The sequence below is a fragment of the Hylobates moloch genome, unplaced genomic scaffold (genome assembly GCF_009828535.3).
Source record: "Hylobates moloch isolate HMO894 unplaced genomic scaffold, HMol_V3 SCAFFOLD_21, whole genome shotgun sequence".
Lineage (NCBI taxonomy): Eukaryota > Metazoa > Chordata > Mammalia > Primates > Hylobatidae > Hylobates > Hylobates moloch.
The window spans coordinates 27,930,467-27,950,350 of NW_026652296.1; the positions used below are offsets into that span (position 1 = coordinate 27,930,467).

Genomic DNA, 19,884 nt, shown 5'->3' on the forward strand with positions numbered 1-19,884 from the left:
GCTCAATGCAACCTCCGCCTCCCCCTTTTCAAGAGATTCCCCTGCCTCAGCCTCGCGAGTAGCTGGGATTACAGGTGGGCGCCACTACGCCGAGCTAATTTTTTTTTTTTTTTTTGTACTTTAGTAGAGACGGGGCTTCAGCATGTTGGCCAGGATAGTCTCACCATGTTAGCCAGATGGTCTGGATCTCCTCACCTCATGATCCGCCCGCCTCGGCTTCCCAAAGTGCTGGGATTACAGGTGTGAGCCACTGCGCCCGGCCTATATATTATTAATGAGTATATGCTGCACTGCTTTCCTAGCTGCCTCAGCTCTTGGCAGGTGCAGGGATAAATGTTCTCCTTCCATCCTCAGTGTCTGCCAAATAGTCCTGTCTGTCCCTTGGTCTCCTAGCCTCTCAGGCAAGCCCAGTCCACCTCTAGTATCTAGTATCTAGTGCCTCTCCTTACAGTCAAGGAAAATGAGGTTCAGAAAAGTGAAGTGGTTTGCCTGGGGGCTACAGCTGGCAGAGCTGGGACTAGATCCTCCACTCGACCCCCATCTCCCTGTGACCCCCAGTCTGTGTGTGCTATGCTAAGGAGTTGGAGCCTCAAGCATCTCCCTTGTCTAATTGGAGTAATAATAATAATAATAGCCATGCCTACTTCCCAGAATGACTGTGGGGATTCGCAGAGCCCATGTATGTGAAAGAACCCCATTGTAAGGTATTCAGTCCTAATGGTAGTGCCATTAGAGGCCACGTTCATTTGCAAAGTGGGCTCGTCACCTTTCATTTTCAACAGGAACACCCAGACTCCTTTTCTCCTTTTTTTAACCCCAAAACGGGTCATTGAAATATGTTCCTTAAGTGTACCTGGCTAGACAGAGCCTGGCCAGGTCATATTCATTATTTATTATTATTATTATTGAGACAGTCTTGCTCTGTCACTCAGGCTGGAGTGCAGTGGCGTGATCTCAGCTCATTGCAACCTCCGCCTCCCAGGTTCAATCGATTCTCCTGCCTCAGCCTCCCAAGTAGCTGGGACTACAGGCACCCGCCACCATTCCTGGCTAATTTTTGTATTTTTTAGTAGAGACGAGATTTCACCGTGTTGGCCCGGCTGGATCCGTGCACCTCAGCCTCCCAAAGTGCTGGGATTAGAGGCGTGAGCCACCACACCCAGCCATTCATTAGTTATTATTAAATAAGCAATTTCATAATAGCTACTGAGAGCCTACCATGTGCTCGGGCACTTGAGCTAAACATTTTATGTGTATTACGCTTTGACTCTCACAGCACCCTTGTAAAGTAGGAGGGAGTCTAATCTCCATTTCACACACTGGAAAAACAAGGCCCAAGGGGGATTGGGATGGAGGGAGGTCATCCATCTCTCTCTATCCCCTGCAGAACCAGCACGGAATTTCCTTTCCTGTTTCTGTCATTGGTGGAGGAAGGGTGTGCATATTTCTTTAATTTTTTTTTGAGACAGAGTTTCGCTCTTGTTGCCCAGACTGGAGTGCTATGGCACGACCTCAGCTCACCTCAACCTCTGCCTCCCGGATTCAAGTGATTCTCCTGCCTCAGCCTCCCCAGTAGCTGGGATTACAGGCATGAGCCACCAAGCCTGGCTAACTTTGTATTTTTAGCAGAGACAACATTTCTCTATGTTGGTCAGGCTGGTCTCAAACTCCTGACCTCAGGTGATCCACCCGCCTTTGCCTCCCAAAGTGTTGGGATTATAGGCGTGAGCCACCACGCCTGGCCAGGGTGTGCATATTTATTGAATTATTGAATTCACTGAACTCTGTGCCAGGCACTGTGGTAAGGAATAAGGCTGAGAAGAAAAATACACAGTCCTTTTACTGCCTTCCCGGAACTTACAACTGAGTAGAGGAAACAGACATTCATCAAATTTATCTCACTAATAGTTGTAAGATTACAATTGTACTTTTTTTTTTTTTTTGGAGACAGAGTCTTGTTCTACCTCCTAGGCTGGAGTGCAGTGGCTCGATCTTGGCTCACCACAATCTCTGCCTCCTGGGTTCAAGTGATTCTCCTGCCTCAGCCTCCCAAGTAGCTGGGATTACAGGCGTGCGCCACCACTCCTGGCTAATTTTGTATTTTTAATAGAGACGGGGTTTCTCCGTGTTGATTAGGCTGGTCTCAAACTCCTGACCTTGTGATCCACCCACCTTGGCCTCCCAAAGTGCTGGGATTACAGGTGTGAGCCACTGCACCCGGCCGGCCTACAATTGTATTAAATGCTATGAGGAGTACAAGGTATTATAAAATGAAAATTAATTAGGTCATGGGGCCTGAGAAAACTTTCCTGAAGAAGTAAGTCACATTTTGGGAGGCCGACGCGGCAGATCACTTGAGGTCAGGAGTTCAAGACAAGCCTGGCCAACATGGTGAAACCCCATCTCTACAAAAATACAAAAATTAGCTGGGCATGATGGTGGGTGCCTGTAATTCCAGCTACTTGGGAGGCTGAGGTGTGAGAATTGCTTGAACTTGGGAAGCAGAGGTTGCAGTGAGCTAAGATCATGCCACTGCACTCTAGCCTGGGCGACAGCGAGACTCCATCTCAAAAAAAAAAAAAAAAATCGGCAGGATGTGGTGGCATGCTCCTGTAATCCCAGCTACTCAGGAGGCTGAGGCAGGAGAATCACTTGAACCTGGGAGGCAGAGGTTGCAGTGAGCCAAGATCCTGCCACTGCACTCCAGCCTGGGTGACACAGCGAGAGGGTCTCAAAAAAAAGAAAAAAGAAAAGAAGTAATACTCATGCAGAGATCTGAGGGGATGCAATGGTTAAGTAAGCAGCAGGCTAAGGGGTGAGGGAAACGTGTTCTGGGATTTGGGGACAGCACTTGCTAAGCTCCTGAGGCACAAGGAGCACAGCTTGGGCAAGGAACAGAGGGGAGGCCCACGTGGCTAGAGCACACAGCTGAAGAGGAAGGCAGACTCAGGTGAAGAAGACAGGAATCAGAGCATCCACGCTTTCAGCAACCAGAGCCTTTGCAGGGTTTTCAGTGACATGATCAGGTCACAATGAAATATTCTGCACCATGCCTAGCACAGTGGTAGTTAATAGAAGACAGGATGCCAGGCAGGGTGGCTCGGGCATGTAATCCTAGAACTTTTGGAAGCCGAGGCAGGAATATCATTTGAGCCCAGGAGTTCAAGACCAGCCTGAGCAACATAGTGAAACCCCATCAGGAAAAAAACAGGAAAACAGGAAAGCCCTCCCTTCATTCTGCAACAGTCTCTATGTCTGTGGATAATGTTTTATCCCCGTTTCTCCAGACAAGACATCAAATGAATGAATGCTTGTTATTTATCATAATAGTAGCAGTTATTATTATTGGATGCCATACAGTGGCCCTCGTGAGAAGAGGCTTAACTGCAAATCAAAGTCTGTGATTTGTCTTTGTGGCTTTTGACTTGGGGTCCAGAACTGAATCCACTGATTTCTTTCTCCATCTTGGCCCTTGAAAGAGATGCCATGCCTCACTCTGTTGGACATCACCTGTTTTTGCTCCTTGGAGAATACCTCATGGCCCCCTCCAAATTTGATGTTGTTCATGAAATGAAGTAGCATTGACTTTATTTTGTTGTTATTGTTTGTGTTTTTTTTTTTTTTGAGACGGAGTCTCGCTCTGTCACCCAGGCTGTAGTGCAGTGGCACGATCTTGGCTCACTGCAAGCTCCGCCTCCCAGGTTCACACCATTCTCCTGCCTCAGCCTCTCTGAGTAGCTGGGACTACAGGCGCCCGCCACCACGCCCAGCTAATTTTTTTGTATTTTTAGTAGAGACGGGGTTTCACCGTGGTCTCGATCTCCTGACCTCGTGATCCGCCCGCCTCGACCTCCCAAAGTGCTGGGATTACGAGGGTGAGCCACCGCGCCCGGCCTGTTTTTTTGAGATGAAGTCTCACTCTGTAGCCGAGGCTGGAGTGCAGTGGTGCGATCTCAGCTCATTGCAACCTCCGCCTCTTGGATTCAAGCGATTCTCCTGCCTCAGCCTCCTGAGTAGCTGGGATTACAGGCGCCCACCACCATGCCTGGCTAATTTTTATATTTTTAGTAGAGACGGGGTTTCACCATGTTGACCAGGCTGGTCTTGAACTCCTGACCTCAGGTGATCTGCCTGCCTCAGCCTCCCAAAGTGCTGGGATTTTAGGCATGAGCCACTGCGCCTGGTCACATTGACTTTAATTCATTCACACTTTGAGATTTCTGAGAGCAGGGACCACATCTATGGCCACATTAGGTAATCAGTAAATGTTTGTTTCCCTGAAGCCCTGACTCATCATTATCTCATCCCTCACCCTCAGACAAAACAGAAAGTTTCCCTGGACCTGGATTCCTTCATTTTTGGAAGCTCAGGCTTGACTTCTGAGGAGGATAAGATGGTTAAGGGGGAAAGGACAGCGGCCTAGGTTCTATTCTCATTCTCCTATTAACCCGCTGTGTGACTTCACACAGGTGTCTTTCCTTCTCTGGGCATCTGCTTCCTTCACTGTCAAATGGGGCAGATAGAGTAGCATGGAATGAAGCCCAAAACCTTAGTGTCATTCTTGACTCATCTCTCTGCTTCTTGGATTCTACTTCCTGGATTTGCTCTGGGTCCAGACTCAGCCTGCTCTACCGTTTTGAGATAAACATAGAGGGAATGGATTCTTCTTGTCCAAACCTGTTCTTATCTCCTCTGGTCAGGGCCCTCAGCCTCCAATCTTCACGAAGTCCATATACACAGCATGCTGATAACCCTGGCTGCAGACCAGGAAATGATTACCAAGTTATGCTGACCTGCAGAGTAGAGGGAGAAGGTAGGGGTGATATGCCCAGGACCCCAGGGCTTCCCCCTCAATTGCTGCTTTCCTAAGGCCCCACAGAGGCTAACTGCTCAGTCTGCTTACCTTCCCTCCACCAGACGGGTTTACCCCCATTACACCTGTTGACAGCCCCCTACTCTCCTTCCTAGCATTTTTCTCCTTTGCAATGTCTTTCCGTGACTCTTCATATAAGCCGTGCCTCCTCATTAGATTTTGAGCAGCATAGAGGCAGAGCAGTCATCTATCTTATTCACTGCTGTGTCCCTGACACCGAACACAGGGCCTGGAACATAGTAGGTGCTCAATAAGTACTTACTACTGGAATGAATGAAGGGACTCCTCCATCTTTCAGATGATAAAAATAGTCCAGCAAAGAAAGTTCTAGAGGTCAGTCCCCAAGATTACACCCCGGATTGTGTTCACAGCACCCAGCAGTGATATGCATTGCTGGCCTAAAGCAGGGCAGGCCAGGCATTCACTTTATAATGGTTCTGCAGAGAAAAACAAAGCGGACAATAGAGATCCAGGCCTCATTTTCTCAGGCAAAGTGATTCCTACCATGAATTTGAAATGAGGGGTGAGATTCCCAAAAGGTAGAGACATTATCACCCACACCCTCAAAGTAGGAACTGCCAAAGGGCCCTTTAAAAAGCAAATTTCTAGAGGGACAGCTTAAACATCCATTGGAGCTTAGGCCAGAGGATCTTAAAAAGGCTTAAACTTTACCCCAGAAATCCTGCCATTTGAAGGAAGATTTTTGAACAGGTAAACAAGTTCATCACCATGTCCTAGATAGAAATTGGAGAATTCAAACTGTCCTGTAAGTCCAACAAGAGAAATTTATCTACATTAATTTACCCGTGTAAGGATGAAAAACTACAGGTGAAATCGACTCATCTCCCTCTGGCTTCCAGCATGCTTAGAGCCAATTTAGAAATTAATCAGTAATCTCTACATTACCACATGTGTTGGCTCATTTTTTTCCCTGAACCATTTTATCCACTTTTACCTTGAATACTTTGAGCATGCATTTCTTAAGAACAAAGACATTTTCCCATAACCAAATTACATTTATCAAGTTCAGGAAATTGAACACTGATACAATATTATTATCTAATCTACAGTGGGTGTTCAGACTTCGATTGTCACAATAATGTATTTTTTTAATTGTGGCTTTTAAAAAAGCAAATAAAATTTACCATTTTAACTATTTCTTCTTATTTATTTGAGGACAAGGTCTCACTATGTTGCCCAGGCCTAGAACTCCTAGACTCAAGGGATCCTCCTACTTCAGCCTATCAAATAGCTGGGACTACAGGCAAGAGCCACCATCTTAACTATTTCTAAGTGCAGAGTTCAGTAGTGTTAAGTATGTTTATTTTGTGCCAATTATGTCTTTTATAGCAATTGTTTACCTCCATCCAGAATTACACATTGCATTGTTATCTTGTCTTTTTTATTTATTTTAATCTAGAGCAATTCTCCAGCCTTCCTTTGTCAATGACTTTCATGACATAGATGTCAGGAGTCTAGGTCAACTGTATTTTTATTTTTATTTTTATTTTTATTTATTTATTTATTTTTTTGAGATGGAGTCTGGCTCTGTCGCCCAGGCTGGAGTGCAGTGGCGCAATCTCGGCTCACTGCAAGCTCCGCCTCCCGGGTTCACGCCATTCTCCTGCCTCAGCCTCTCGGAGTAGCTGGGACTACAGGCTCCCGCAACCATGCCCGGCTAATTTTTTTGTATTTTTAGTAGAGACGGGGTTTCACCGTGGTCTCGATCTCCTGACCTCGTGATCCGCCCGCCTCGGTCTCCCAAAGTGCTGGGATTACAAGCGTGAGCCACCGCGCCTGGCCCACATGCTTTTTCTTTTGAGACAGAATTTCGCTCTTGTTGCCCAGGCTGGAGTGCAATGGCGTGATCTTGGCTCACTGCAACCTCCGCCTCCTGGGTGCAAGCGATTCTCCTGCCTCAGCCTCCCGAGTAAGTGGGATTACAGACATGCGCCACCACGACCGGGTAATTTTTGTACTTTTAGTAGAGATGGGGTTTCGCCATGTTGGCTAGGCTGGTTTGGAACTCCTGACCTCAGGTGATGTGCCGGCCTTGGCCTCCCAAAGTGCTGGGATTACAGGCCTTGTGCCACTATGCCCGGCCCAATTTTTTTTTTAACCTGAAAATGTTCATAGTATTTTCTTCTAGTTTTTGTTAGAAAGAGGATCTAGCGCTTGTCCCTTCTGTTAAAATGCCCTTGGGCAACATGGGAGATCCTTGCTGCCATGGAAATGTTCTGCATCTTGACTGTATCAATGTCAATATTCTGGTGATGACACTGTGGGATCTGTGCATCGAGGGAAACCGGGTAAGGGCCACAAGGAATGTCTCTGTATCATTTCTTAAGACTGTATGTGAATCTACAATGATCTCAAGATTAAAAGTTTAATTTAAAAAAAAATGCCCTTTGGCATTTCAGAGTGTGAAGGGTTAGACCTTTCTCCTAGGGAAAACCTGGCCCCTTGGTGAAACTCCCAGCAGGAATCCTCCCTGCCTGAGAAACTACTTCTTAATGAACTCCTTTCACTTGCAGGGGCGGGGGAGGGGAGAGGGAGTGAGGACTTCGTTGCCCTCCACAGGGACATTTTAAAGTGAATGAAGGGAGTAGGGTCCCTCATTAAGGCTGAAATGGGGGCAGGAGGTTCTCTAGAAGAGAGGCCTGGCTCCGGCCTGCATTTCCTGCTACAAAGTTATCGCATTAACAGTAATCACTGCTCCTTCCTTCCTCTAAGAGTGGATTGTGAAGGAGAACATTGGAAAGACTTTTTTATCTATTGCCTTTGTTAGTTACAAAGTTCTTAATGAGAAAGAAAAGTCAGAAAGATCTAAATAGGCAATCACAAGGATTAGTTATGGGCATTTTATTCTTGCTCCATAGAATATTATGCAGCATTTTTGGACGGTGTTTAGGTAGCATTTTATCATTGAAGCCAAAAATGAGATTTGAGATTTGGAGGCTACTTTTAGAGGACTTGGATGTCTCCTCCTTGGGATGTAGGGGATGTGGGTTGGAAGGTGGGCAGGGCCTGGACCCGGAGCCTCATCAGGGAACTGCACCAGGTGCCTGTTCAGGCAGAAATGCTAATTTCTGGGTGTTTTCAGAGAGATGGTTCATGTGTAATGGTTTAGTTTCTGCTTACCTTGAAAATTCATCTGTCCTTGTGATATTAAAAAAATTGATACATAATATTTGGTTTTGTTTTGTTTTGTTTTGAGACGGAGTCTCGCTCTGTCGCCCAGGCTGGAGTGCAGTGGCGCAATCTCGGCTCACTGCAAGCTGCGCCTCCTGGGTTCACGCCATTCTTCTGCCTCAGCCTCTCCGAGTAGCTGGGACTACAGGCGCCCGCCACTACGCCCAGCTAATTTTTTGTATTTTTAGTAGAGACGGGGTTTCACCGTGGTCTCGATCTCCTGACCTCGTGATCCGCCCGCCTCGGCCTCCCAAAGTGCTGGGATTACAAGTGTGAGCCACCGCACCCGGCGATACATAATATTTGTACATAGTTATGGGGTATATGTGATATTTTGTTGCTTTCATAGAATGTGTAATAATCAAATCAGGGAATTTAGGGTATCCTTCACCTGAAGTAATTATCATTTCTTTTCTTCTTTTTTTTTTTTAATTGAGATGAAGTCTCACTCTGTCACCCAGGCTGGAGTGCAGTGGCGCAATCTCAGCTCACTGCAACCTCCGCCTCCTGGGTTCAAGCAATTCTCCTGCCTCAGCCTCCTGAATAGCTGGGATTACAGGTACCCGCCAGCAAGTCTGGCTAATTTTTGTATTTTTAGTAAGGACAGTGTTTCACCATGTTGGTCAGGCTGGTCTCGAACTCCTGACCTTGTGATCTGCCTGCCTCAGCCTCCCAAAGTGCTGGGATTACAGGCATGAGCCTCCATGCCTGGCCTTTTTTTTTTTTGAGATAGAGTTTTGCTCTTATCACCCAGGCAACCTCCTTCTCCTGGGTTCAAGCTATTCTCCTGCCTCAACCTCCCAAGTAGCTGGGATTACAGGCACCTGCCACCATGCCCAGCTAATTTTTGTATTTTTAGTAGAGATGGGGTTTCACCATATTGGCCAGGCTGGTCTTGAACTCCTGACTTCAAGTGATCCACTTGCCTTGGCCTCCCAAAGTGCTAGGATTACAGGTGTGAGCCTCCACCCCTGGCCCTTGTTCATTCTCTCTCTCTCTTTTTTTTTTTTTTTGTGATGGAGTTTCGCTCTTGTTGCCAAGGCTGGAGTGCGATGGCGTGATCTCAGCTCACCGCAACCTCTGCCTCCTGGGTTCAAGCAACTCTTCTGCCTCAGCCTCCTGAGTAACTGGGATTACAGGCATGCACCACCAGGCCCAGCTAATTTTTTGTATTTTTAGTAGAGACGGTGTTTTTCCATATTGGTCAGGCTGGTCTAGAACTCCCGGCCTCAGGTGATCTGCCTGCCTTGGCCTCACAAAGTGCTGGGATTACAGGCGTGAGCCACCACGCCCAGCCTATTCATTCTTTATAACTACTTTTTGTGGTATCCGTTAGACATCCTCATCTCTACCCCATTCCCAAGATATTTAGAGCCCAGAAGGATTGATCATAATATTCCTTGCCTTCCTAGAAATTTTTCCTAAATAAATAATCAGATGTGGAAAAGGATTGTGTACAGGAATGTTTATTGCCATATTCTTTTTATAAGATTGAAAAATTGAAATAATAATAATACCACGCAGTTACTGAGCTCTTACCATGAGCTCTTATAAAGCATTGCTGTGCTAAATGCTTTATAAACATTGTCTTGTTTCATCTTTTCAAGAAGGTTATATTCTTGCCGGGCGCGGTGGCTCACGCTTGTAATCCCAGCACTTTGGGAGGCTGAGGCGGGCGGATCACGAGGTCAGGAGATCGAGACCACGGTGAAACCCCGTCTCTACTAAAAATACCAAAAAATTAGCCGGCCGTGGTTGCGGGCGCCTGTAGTCCCAGCTACTCAGAGAGGCTGAGGCAGGAGAATGGTGTGAACCCGGGAGGCGGAGCTTGCAGTGAGCCGAGATTGCGCCACTGCACTCCAGCCTGGGTGATAGAGCAGGACTCCGTCTCAAAAAAAAAAAAAAAAAAAAGAAGGTTATATTCTCATTTCCGTTTTCTAAATAAAAGAAGAAATAGAAGCACTGAAAGGTTAGTAATTTGCCTGAGACAAAATAATTAGTAACTGGAAGAGACAGATGTGTAAACGACAGCAATAACACATTGTGGTAGACATTAAAATAGAAATAATGGTTCATTCCTGGGTTTCAGCACACACAAAAAAGAAAAAGTAATATGAGCGACAATCAGTAGACAATGCAAAGTACTATTATCATTATACACGGTGGGTATTCAAGTGCTTAAAATAAAGCCACTGCACTCCAGCCTGGGTGACAGAGCGAGACTCCGTCTCAAAAAAAAAAAAAAAATAGACTGGAAAAGAAGAGTCACCATATTCCTATAGTATTGGGTGGCAGTTTCAAGTGAATTCCTTTCCTTTTCTGTATTTTCTGTCACATGGGCTAATTCCATTCCACAAATACAGTATTTATCAAGTGGCTCAGCACCAGTCACTGTGGAAGCAGAAATGAAAGAAATCCAGTGGTTTTCTCCAGGATGTTAAAAACAAAACAAAACTTAAAACGGGTTCATTTTATTTTTTATACCTAAGCAGTTGATTTAACACTTAAAGATATGAAGAAATGTAATGCCCTTATGGGGATCTTCTTTTTATCCCCCCGCAACAATTTATTTATTTATTTTTGAAACGGAGTCTCGCTCTGTTGCTCAGGCTGGAGTGCAGTGGTGCGATTTCGGCTCACTGCAATCTCTGCCTACTGGGTTCAAGCGATTTTCCTGCCTCAGCCTCCAGAGTAGCTGGGATTACAGGCATGAACCACCATGCCCGGCTAATTTTTGTATTTTTAGTAGAACCAGGGTTTCACTATGTTGGCTAGGCTGGTCTTGAACTCCTGACCTCAGGTGATCCACCTGCCTCGGCCTCCCAAAGTGCTAGGATTACAGGCATGAGTCACTGCGCCCAGCCCAGATCTTCTTTTTTAGCAAGGTTAAAAATATTTAAAAGTAAAAATTCCAGGCCAGGTGCAGTGGCTCACGCCTGTAATGCCAGCACTCTGGGAGGCTGACGCGGGTGGATCACTTGAGGTCAGGAGTTTGAGACCAGCCTGGCCAATGTGGTGAAAACCCATCTTTAGTAAAAAGACAAAAGTTGGGCCGGGTGCGGTGGCTCATGCCTGTAATCCCAGCACTTTGGGAGGTGGAGGCAGGTGGATCACCTGAGGTGGGGAATTCGAGACCAGCCTGACCAACATGCAGAAACCCCATCTCCACTAAAAATACAAATTAGCCGGGGTGGTGACACATGCCTGTAATCCCAGCTACTTGAGAGGCTGAGACAGGAGAATCGTTTGAACCTGGGAGGCGGAGGTTGCAGTGAGCCAAGATCGCACCATTGCACTCCAGCCTGGGCAAAAAGAGCAAAACTCCGTTTCTAAAAAAAAAAAAAAAAAAAAGAGACAAAAGTTAGCTGGGTGTGGTGGTGGCCACCTGTATTCCCAGCTATTCGGGAGGCTGAGGCTGGAAAATCACTAGAACCCGGGAAGCAGAAATTGCAGTGAGCCGAGATTGTGCCACTGCACTCCAGCCTGGGTGACAGAGCCAGAATCTGTCTCAAAAAAAAAAAAAAAAAAAAAAAAAATTCTTGCACGGTGAGTAGGGCCTCTGAGTTCAGTCCCTGTCTGTTTGTAACCCGAAGGTTTATTCTCTTCCAGGTACTCCAAACTCGGATTGTGTCCTGTACACATTCTCAAAGCACCTCCTACTTTTTGGCATCCCTTAATACTTTCACACTCACGTGCGTCTGCCTCCCTGGGTCAATTCTGACTTCTCAGAGGCCAGGCACCGCATCTGGTTCATCTGGTTGTGTCACTGTGGGATCCCCATCGCCTATCATGTCATGGTATCTGCCTCACAGCAGACCTTCTTTTTTTTTTTTTTGGAGATGTGGTCTTGCTCTGTCGCCCAGGCTGGAGTGCAGTGGCGCCATCTGGGTTCACTGCAGCCTCGACCTCAAGATCTCAAGTGATCCTCTTGCCTCAGCCTCGGAGTAGCTGGGACCACAGGCATGTGCCACTCAATATTTGTTGAATGAATGTATGAATGATGTAATGACTGAAGAGGATAGGCTTGGCCTTTGGGTAGAAGATTTTTTTTTTTTTTTTCGAGACAGAGTTTCGCTCTTGTTTCCCAGGCTGGAGTGCAATGGCGCGATCTCGGCTCACCGCAACCTCCGCCTCCCGTGTTCAAGGAATTCTCCTGCCTCAGCCTCCCGAGTAGCTGAGATTACAGGCATGCACCACTATGCCCGGCTAATTTTGTATTTTTAGTAGAGACGGGGTTTCTCCATGTTGAGGCTGGTCTCAAACTCCTGACCTCAGGTGATCCGCCTGCCTCAGCCTCCCAAAGTGCTGGAATTACAGGCGTGAGCCACCGCGCCCAGCCGGGTAGAAGACATTTTGTTTATCCTTTTACAGAAGGGATTTTCAGGAAAGGGTAGAGGAGAGGAGGAGGGCTGGTGAGGAAGGCCAGCCAAACCCCCCACATTTCCCTGCTCCAGGTTTCTTGGCATTATCTCCTTACCCTCAAGGCTGAACTTAGGGGCTAGGTGAAGCCCTTAGGCTTGGCGTTCAGTTCCTAGATTCTGGGTAGCATGTCTCTATTTTCTCATGTTTCCAGTGGGGATCAGGGTAATATTCACCCGGGAACTGTGAGGAGCCCCTGGGAAGAGAGGGCATGGGGTTAGAGTGTTTGAGGGGCTGCAGTGATGATCACGGTCTCAGTAACCTCCCCTCACCCACCTGACCACCACCCTCCCTGCCCCGCACAGTCAAAGCCCTCGCACTGTTTTGAGGAAACTTTGGTAAGTCAGTTTCTTCCACTCCGGAAGGTCTCGAAGTGTGGTCCCTGGGTGCTTATTGGAAATGCAAATTCTCAGGCTCCACCCTGGCCTTTCGAATCAGATCCTCTGGGGGCGGGGCCCGGCAATACCAGGTGATGCTAGGGTGATGCTGATGCCCTTCCAAGGCTGAGACCTAGTGCTCTACTCTGATGTCAGCTCTCCGAGAGACACTCTGGCCTGCTTTGTTCCCTTCCCTGTCCCCAGTGTCTGGCATCGAGTAGGCGTGCCATAAATATCTGTGGAGTGCATAATAACAGCGATGATGATAATAGCAGCTAGCCATTGACTGAAGACCTCTTGTGTGCCCGTCTCTGCGTTAAACATTTCTGGAGGCTTAACTCATTTAAGGAGCTACCCCAGCCATCATTTTCTCAGATGGTGAAACTGAGGTTCAGAGAGGCCAAGCGCCGTACCCAAAGGTCACTCAGCAGGAAAGCCGGCAGGAAACCTCGCGTCTGCCGGTGCCGGCGCCGCCCCCGCCCCTCCCCGGAGCCCGGCGGCCGCGCGTGTCCGCGGCCCTGCGAGGGCTCCCCGGCTCCGGACAGCCCAGGGCGGCCAGGGGAGGAGCGCGCTGCAACGGCCGTGGCGAAAGTGCGGTTGTGGATGCGCGGAGAGGCCGGCGGCGGCGGCAGCGGCAGCGGCAGCGGAGGAGGAAGCTGAGCAGGGCGGCGGCGGCGGCGGAACCTGCGGGGCTGGGGCGCGCGCCATGGGCCGCCTGCACTGCACTGAGGACCCGGTGCCCGAGGCCGTGGGCGGCGACATGCAGCAGCTGAACCAGCTGGGCGCGCAGGTGGGCCTGGCGGCGGGGCGTAGGGCGCGGGGCCCAGGTGATTCCAGGAGCGGGGCCTGGGGGCGGGGGACGTCCGGGGGGTGCGCGGGAGTTGGGAGAGACTAGACAGAGCGGCGTCTGGTGGGCGTTTAGGGTGTGTGAGGTCGGTTCAGGGCGAGGCTAAGGGGAACTGGGGTCTGAGGAGAGTGTGGGGAGCCAAGGGATCTCCGGAGGCCTAAGGGCCAGCTGAGGGGTCCGAAAGGCTTTGTGGGGTCTCAGAGACGGGACTACGGGACCTCTGCGGGGTCCTGGGGCCGAAGAGAGCTTTTGGGGTCCTAAAAGAAGGATGGAGGGGAGTCTAGATGAGGCTGAAGGAGTTTGGGGAACTGAAGGAACAGACCAAGGGCGTGGGGAGTTTTGGGGAGCAGTGGGGTCCAAAGGGAGATAGATGTTTGGCAGGGAGGCCGAGGAAGCCTGAGGGGAGTGGGAGGGCCCGAGAATCCGAGGGGGCCCGGGGAAGCGCGGCCTGGGCTGCCATCTGACATCTCAGTGTGACATGAGTGTCAGTAATAGCCAGGCCCCACTGGGGCTCTGTGGGCCTGAGGGGCTCGATCTGGGACAAGGCTGATGACACCTTCCACCTCCACCCAGTTAAGGAGAGTCACTGGGATTCACATGGAAAGAAACCTTATACACTGTGTACAGTGAGGGTCCTCATCCTTGATGGTAAGGGAGCTAGCAAAGCCCTTTTCTCCCCCTTCAGGCTGCAGGTGCCAACTAAGGCAGCCTTGGAGGCATCCTGCTTCTGTGCTGGTTGGGATGCCTTTTCATACCACCAAGGCTGCTGAAATAGGTGAGAATGACACTTCTCACCCCCACTGGGAAGATACATCTATTTCCCCCACTAGGTTGTCACTTTCCAGGAGGTAGCGCCCCTCTCTTTCATCTCCATACCCCCCACAACTTTCCACACAGTAGTGCTGCTTTCCAGATAAAAACCAAACTTAGAACTTGTAACGACAGGGAGGTTCTAAGCTTGAGCTATGCAATAGAAAAATTTGCAAGCCACATTTCTAACTTTGCATTTTGTAGTAGCCATATTTAAAAATTAAATAGAAATGGAAATTCTTTTTTTTTTTTTTTTTTTTTTGAGACGTAGTCTCATTCTGTCACCCAGGCTGGAGTGCAGTGGCGCGATCTCGGGTCACTGCAACCTCCGCCTCCCAGGTGCAACCAGTTCTCTGTCTCAGCCTCCCGAGTAACTGGGACTACAGGCACACGCCACCATGCCCAGCTAATTTTTGTATTTTTAGTAGAGATGGGGTTTGACCATGTTGGCCAGGCTGGTCTTGAACACTTGACCTCAGGTGATCTGCCGGCCTCAGCCTCCCAGAGTGTTGGGATTACAGGCGTGAGCCACTGTGCCCAGCCCTCAGTTCATCTTATGCAAGCATCCTAAAGTTTATTTACACAAACCTACTACACACTAGGATATATGGTATAGCCCATTGCTCCTAGGGTACAAACCTATACAGCATGTGACTGTACTGAATACCATAGGCAACTGGAACATAATGGTAAATATTTGTGTGTTTAGACAAATCTAAATAGAAAAGGTACAGTACAAATACAGTATAAAAGATAAAAAATAGGCCGGGCACGGTGGCTCACACCTACCCTAGGACTTTGGGAGGCCAAGGTGGGCAGATCACAAGGTCAGGAGATCAAGACGATCCTGGCCAACATGATGAAACTCCGTCTCTACTAAAAATACAAAAATTTGCTGGGTGTGGTGGCACACCCCTGTAGTCGCAGCTACTCGGGAGGCTGAGGCAGGAGAATTGTTTGAACCCGGGAGGCGGAGGTTGCAGTGAGTCGAGATCATGCCACTGCACTCTAGTCTAGACAGAGTGAGACTCCAACTCAAAAAAAAAGAGATAAAAAAAACACACCCCTATAGGGTACTTACTATGAACGACACTTGCAGGATTGGAAGTTGCTCTGGGTGAGGCAATGAGTGAGTGTGAAGGCCTAGGACATTACTGTACAGTATTGTAGACTTTATAAACCCTGTGTACTTAAGTTAAACTAAATTTATGAAAAATACTTTCTAGGCCAGGCACCATGGCTCACACCTGTAATCCTAGCACTTCGGGAGCCTGAGGCAGGTGGATCACAAGGTCAGGAGTTTGACACCAGCCTGGCCAGTATGGTGAAACCCCATCTCTACTAAAAATACAAAAATTAGCTGGATGTGGTGGTGGGCACTTGTAGTCCCAGCTACTCTGGAGGCTGAGGCAGGAATCGCTTGAACCTGAGAGGTGGAAGTTGCAGTGAGCCGCGATTGCACTACTGCATTCCAGCCTGGGCAATAGAGCGAGACTCCGTCTCAAAAAAAAAAAGAAAACTTTTTTTTTTTTTTTTAATGAGACGGAGTCTTGCTCTGTCACCCAGGCTGGAGTGCAGTCGCGCGATCTCGGCTCACTGCAAGCTCCGCCTCCCGGGTTCACGCCATTCTCCTGCCTCAGCCTCTCGGAGTAGCTGGGACTACAGGCGCCCGCCACCATGCCCGGCTAATTTTTTGTATTTTTTTTAGTAGAGACGGGGTTTCACCGTGGTCTCGATCTCCTGACCTCGTGATCCGCCCGCCTCGGCCTCCCAAAGTGCTGGGATTACAAGCGTGAGCCACCGCGCCCGGCCAGAAAACTTTCTAGTTGGGTATGGTGGCACAGCTACCACAGTAGTCCCAGCTACTTGGGAGGCTGAGACAGGAGGATCACTTGAGCCCAGGATTCCAAGGCTGTAGTAGTGCACGATGATTCCACCTGTGAATAGCCATTGCACTCCAGCCTGGGCAGCATAGTGAGACCCCCATCTCTAAAAAACAATTTTTTTTTTTCTGTTTTTGATAAGTTGACCTTAGCCTACTGTCAGTTTTTTGTTTGTTTGTTTGTTTTAGACATAGTCTTCCTCTGTCACCCAGGCTGGAGTGCAGTGGCGTGATCTTGGCTCACGGCAACCTTCGCCTCCTGGGCTCAAGTGATTCTTTTGCCTCAGACTCCCAAGTAGCTGGGACTACAGGCGTGCACCACCATGCCTGGCTAATTTTTGTATTTTTAGTAGAGACGGTTTCACCATGTTGGCCAGGCTGGTCACGAACTCCTGACCTCAAGTGATCTGCCTGCCTCGACCTCCCAAAGTGCTGGGATTACAGGCCTGAGCCGTGCACCTGGCCAACTGTAACTTTTTACTTCATGAATGCTTACTTTTTTTTTTTTTTTTTTTTTTTTGAGGCAGGGTCTCGCTCTGTCACCCATTGCTCACTGTAGCCTCGATCTCCTGGGCTCAAGCAATTCTCCCACCTCAGCCTCCCAAATAGCTGGGACTATAGGCACGCGCCACCACACCTGGCTAATTTTTGTATTTTTTGTAGAGACGGAGTTTTGCCATGTTGCCCAGGCTGGTTTTGTTAAACTTTTTGGCACTTTTGTAGTAACACATAGCTTAAAACACAAACATGGCTGGGTGTGGATTTCTGTGACAATCACTAGGTAACAGGGATATTTCACTTCCATTATAATGTTATGGAACCATCATTTTATATATAGTTCATCATTGATCAAAATGCCATGCTTAAATCTACAATATCAAAATATTTTTCAATATCTAACCCATATACAAATATCAATGACATTTTACTTTTTGGTACAAAGTTTTCTAAATCTGGTGTTTTACACTTACAGCACATCTTAAAGTAGCTTAGCCCTTTTCTTTTTTTTTTTTTTTGAGATGGAGTCTGGCCCTGTCGCCCAGGCTGGAGTGCAGTGGGGTGATCTCCGCTCACTGCAAGCTCCGCCTCCCGGGTTCATGCCACTTTCCTGCCTCAGCCTGCGGAGTAGCTGGGACTACAGGTGCCTGCAACCATGCCCAGCTGATTTTTTATATTTTTAGTAGAGATGGGGTTTCACCGTGTTAGCCAGGATGGTCTCGATCTCCTGACTTCATGATCTGCCCACGTCGGCCTCCCAAAGTGTTGGGATTACAGGCGTGAGCCACCGCATCTGGCCAGCCCTTTTCTTTTTAAAGACAGTCTCGCTTTGTTGCTCAGGCTAGAGTGCAGGGATGTGATCTCGGCTCACTGAAACCTCCGCCTACAGGGTTCAAGTGATTCTCATGCTGCAGCCACTCAAGTAGCTGAGATTACAGGCGTGCACCACCATGCCCGGCTAATTTTTTCTTGTATTTTTAGTAGAGATGGGATTTCGCCATGTTGGTCAGGGTAGTCTCAAACTTCTGACCTCAAGTGATCCACCCACCTTGGACCCCCAAAGTGCTGGGATTACAGGAGTGAGCCACCACCCCTGGCCAGATTAGCCCTTTTCAAGTGCTTATGTGGCAAGTGGCCACTGGACAATAGGGATCTAAGTGCTTTTATGTTTTTTTGTTTGTTTGTTTGTTTGTTTTTTGAGAAAGAGTCTTGCTCTGTCACCCAGGCTGGAGTGCAGTGGTGCAGTCTCGGCTCACTGCAAGCTCCACCTCCCGGGTTCACGCCATTCTCCTGCCTCAGCCTCCTGAGTAGCTGGGACTACAGGCACCCGCCACTACACCCGGCTAATTTTTTGTATTTTTAGTAGAGATGGGGTTTCACCGCATTAGTGAGGATGGTCTCTATCTCCTGACCTCGTGATCTGCCCACCTCAGCCTCCCAAAGTGTTGGGATTACAAGCGTGAGCCACCGCGCCCAGCTTATGTATGTTAACTCATTGAGTCCTTGCAATCACTTTTATAGGTAGTTGCTGTTATTATTTTAAATTGAGACAGGGTCTCCCTATGTTGTCTAGGCTTGTCTTGAACTCATGGTCTCTGGTGATCCATCCTGGCCTCCCAAAGTGATGGAATTACAGGCATGAGCCACTGCACCCAGCCACTTATTATTATTCGCATTTTACAGACAAAGAAACTGAATCACAGAGCAGTTAAATGAACATAGCTATTATATGATATTAATATATTGAGCATGCACCATGTGGCCAGGCACCATTTTAAATGTATGCATAACAACTCTAAAAGGAAGGCACTATTATTATTCCCATTTTACAGTTAGGAAAGATGGTTCAGAGAAATAAATTGACCTGTTTAAAGTCATGTAGACAGGAGTTCAAGACCGGCCCAGGCAATGTAGAAAGACTCCGTCTCTACAATAAGATAAAAAATTAGCCAGGCATGGTGGCACACACCTGTAGTCCCAGCTACTCCAGAGGCTTAAGTGGGAGGATCACTTGAGTCAGAAATTGGAGGTTGCAGTTAGCTATGATTATGCCACTGTACTCCAGCCCAGAGAACAGACTAGACCCTGTTTCAAATAAATAAATAAAATCATGCAGAAAGCCAGGCAAGGTGGCTCATGCCTGTGATCAAGCACTTTGGGAGGCAGAGGTAGGGAGAACACTTGAGGCCAGGAGTTCAAGACTAGCCTGGGCAACACAGCAAGACCCCATCTCTACGAAAACATTTTTTTTTTCTTTGAGATAGTCTCAATATTGCCCAGGCTGTAGTGCAATGGCATGATCTTGGCTTACTGCAACCTCCGCCTCTCAGGTTCAAGTGATCTCCTGCCTCAGCCTCCCAAGTAGCTGGGACTACAGGCGTGCACCACCATGCCCGGCTCATGTTTGTATTTTTAGTAGCGATGAGGTTTCACCATGTTGGCTAGGCTGGTCTCGAACTCCTGACCTCATAACCCGCCCACCTCGGCCTCCCAAAGTGCCGGGATTATAGGTATGAGCCACTGCGCCTGGCCAACGGTTTTAAACATTAGCTGAGAGTGGTGGTATGTGCCTGTAGTTCTAGAGACTTAAGTGGCTGAGGCAGGAGAATCCCTTAAGCCCAGAAGTTTGAGGCTGCAGTGAGCTATGACCATGGCATTGCACTCCAGTGTGGGTGAGAAAATGAGACCCTGTCTCAAGAAAATAAATAAATAATGTCGGGCAGCCAGGAAGTGATGGAGTCAGGGATTTAGGATCACGTGTTTGGCTTCAAAGCTTATGGAGGTAGCTTAGCTTTTACTCGTTAATGTATCAGTGTTCTCTGGAAGATATCTATTTGGAGAATAAAAAAAGATTCTGCTACTAACAAAGTTTTTTTCTTTTTTTTTAAGATACTGGATTGTATGATCTGTAAAATTACCTCCAGCTTGGTATTCGTAGAAAATACAAACCACTTCCTTTGAGATCAGCACTTGACTCATTTTCTTT

The 19,884-nt window shown here is 48.0% G+C and overlaps 1 protein-coding gene across 5 annotated transcripts in view; it reads left to right on the forward strand.

Annotated features, from left to right (window-relative positions):
• Window positions 1-13,396: 13,396 nt before the first annotated feature.
• The window catches only part of COMMD7 (COMM domain containing 7), a 41,490-nt gene continuing 35,002 nt past the window's right edge, over window positions 13,397-19,884 (forward strand). For 2 of the 5 annotated variants that reach the window (XM_032142265.2, XM_032142264.2), the window contains exon 1: window positions 13,397-13,651. In XM_032142265.2, coding sequence (XP_031998156.1) covers window positions 13,568-13,651 — 84 coding nt within the window. In that variant the 5' untranslated portion in view covers window positions 13,397-13,567. Of the gene's footprint in view, window positions 13,652-14,334; window positions 14,357-19,884 lie in introns of those variants that run through there. The other 3 variants (XM_032142266.2, XM_032142263.2, XM_058433061.1) reach the window with 3 other exon arrangements.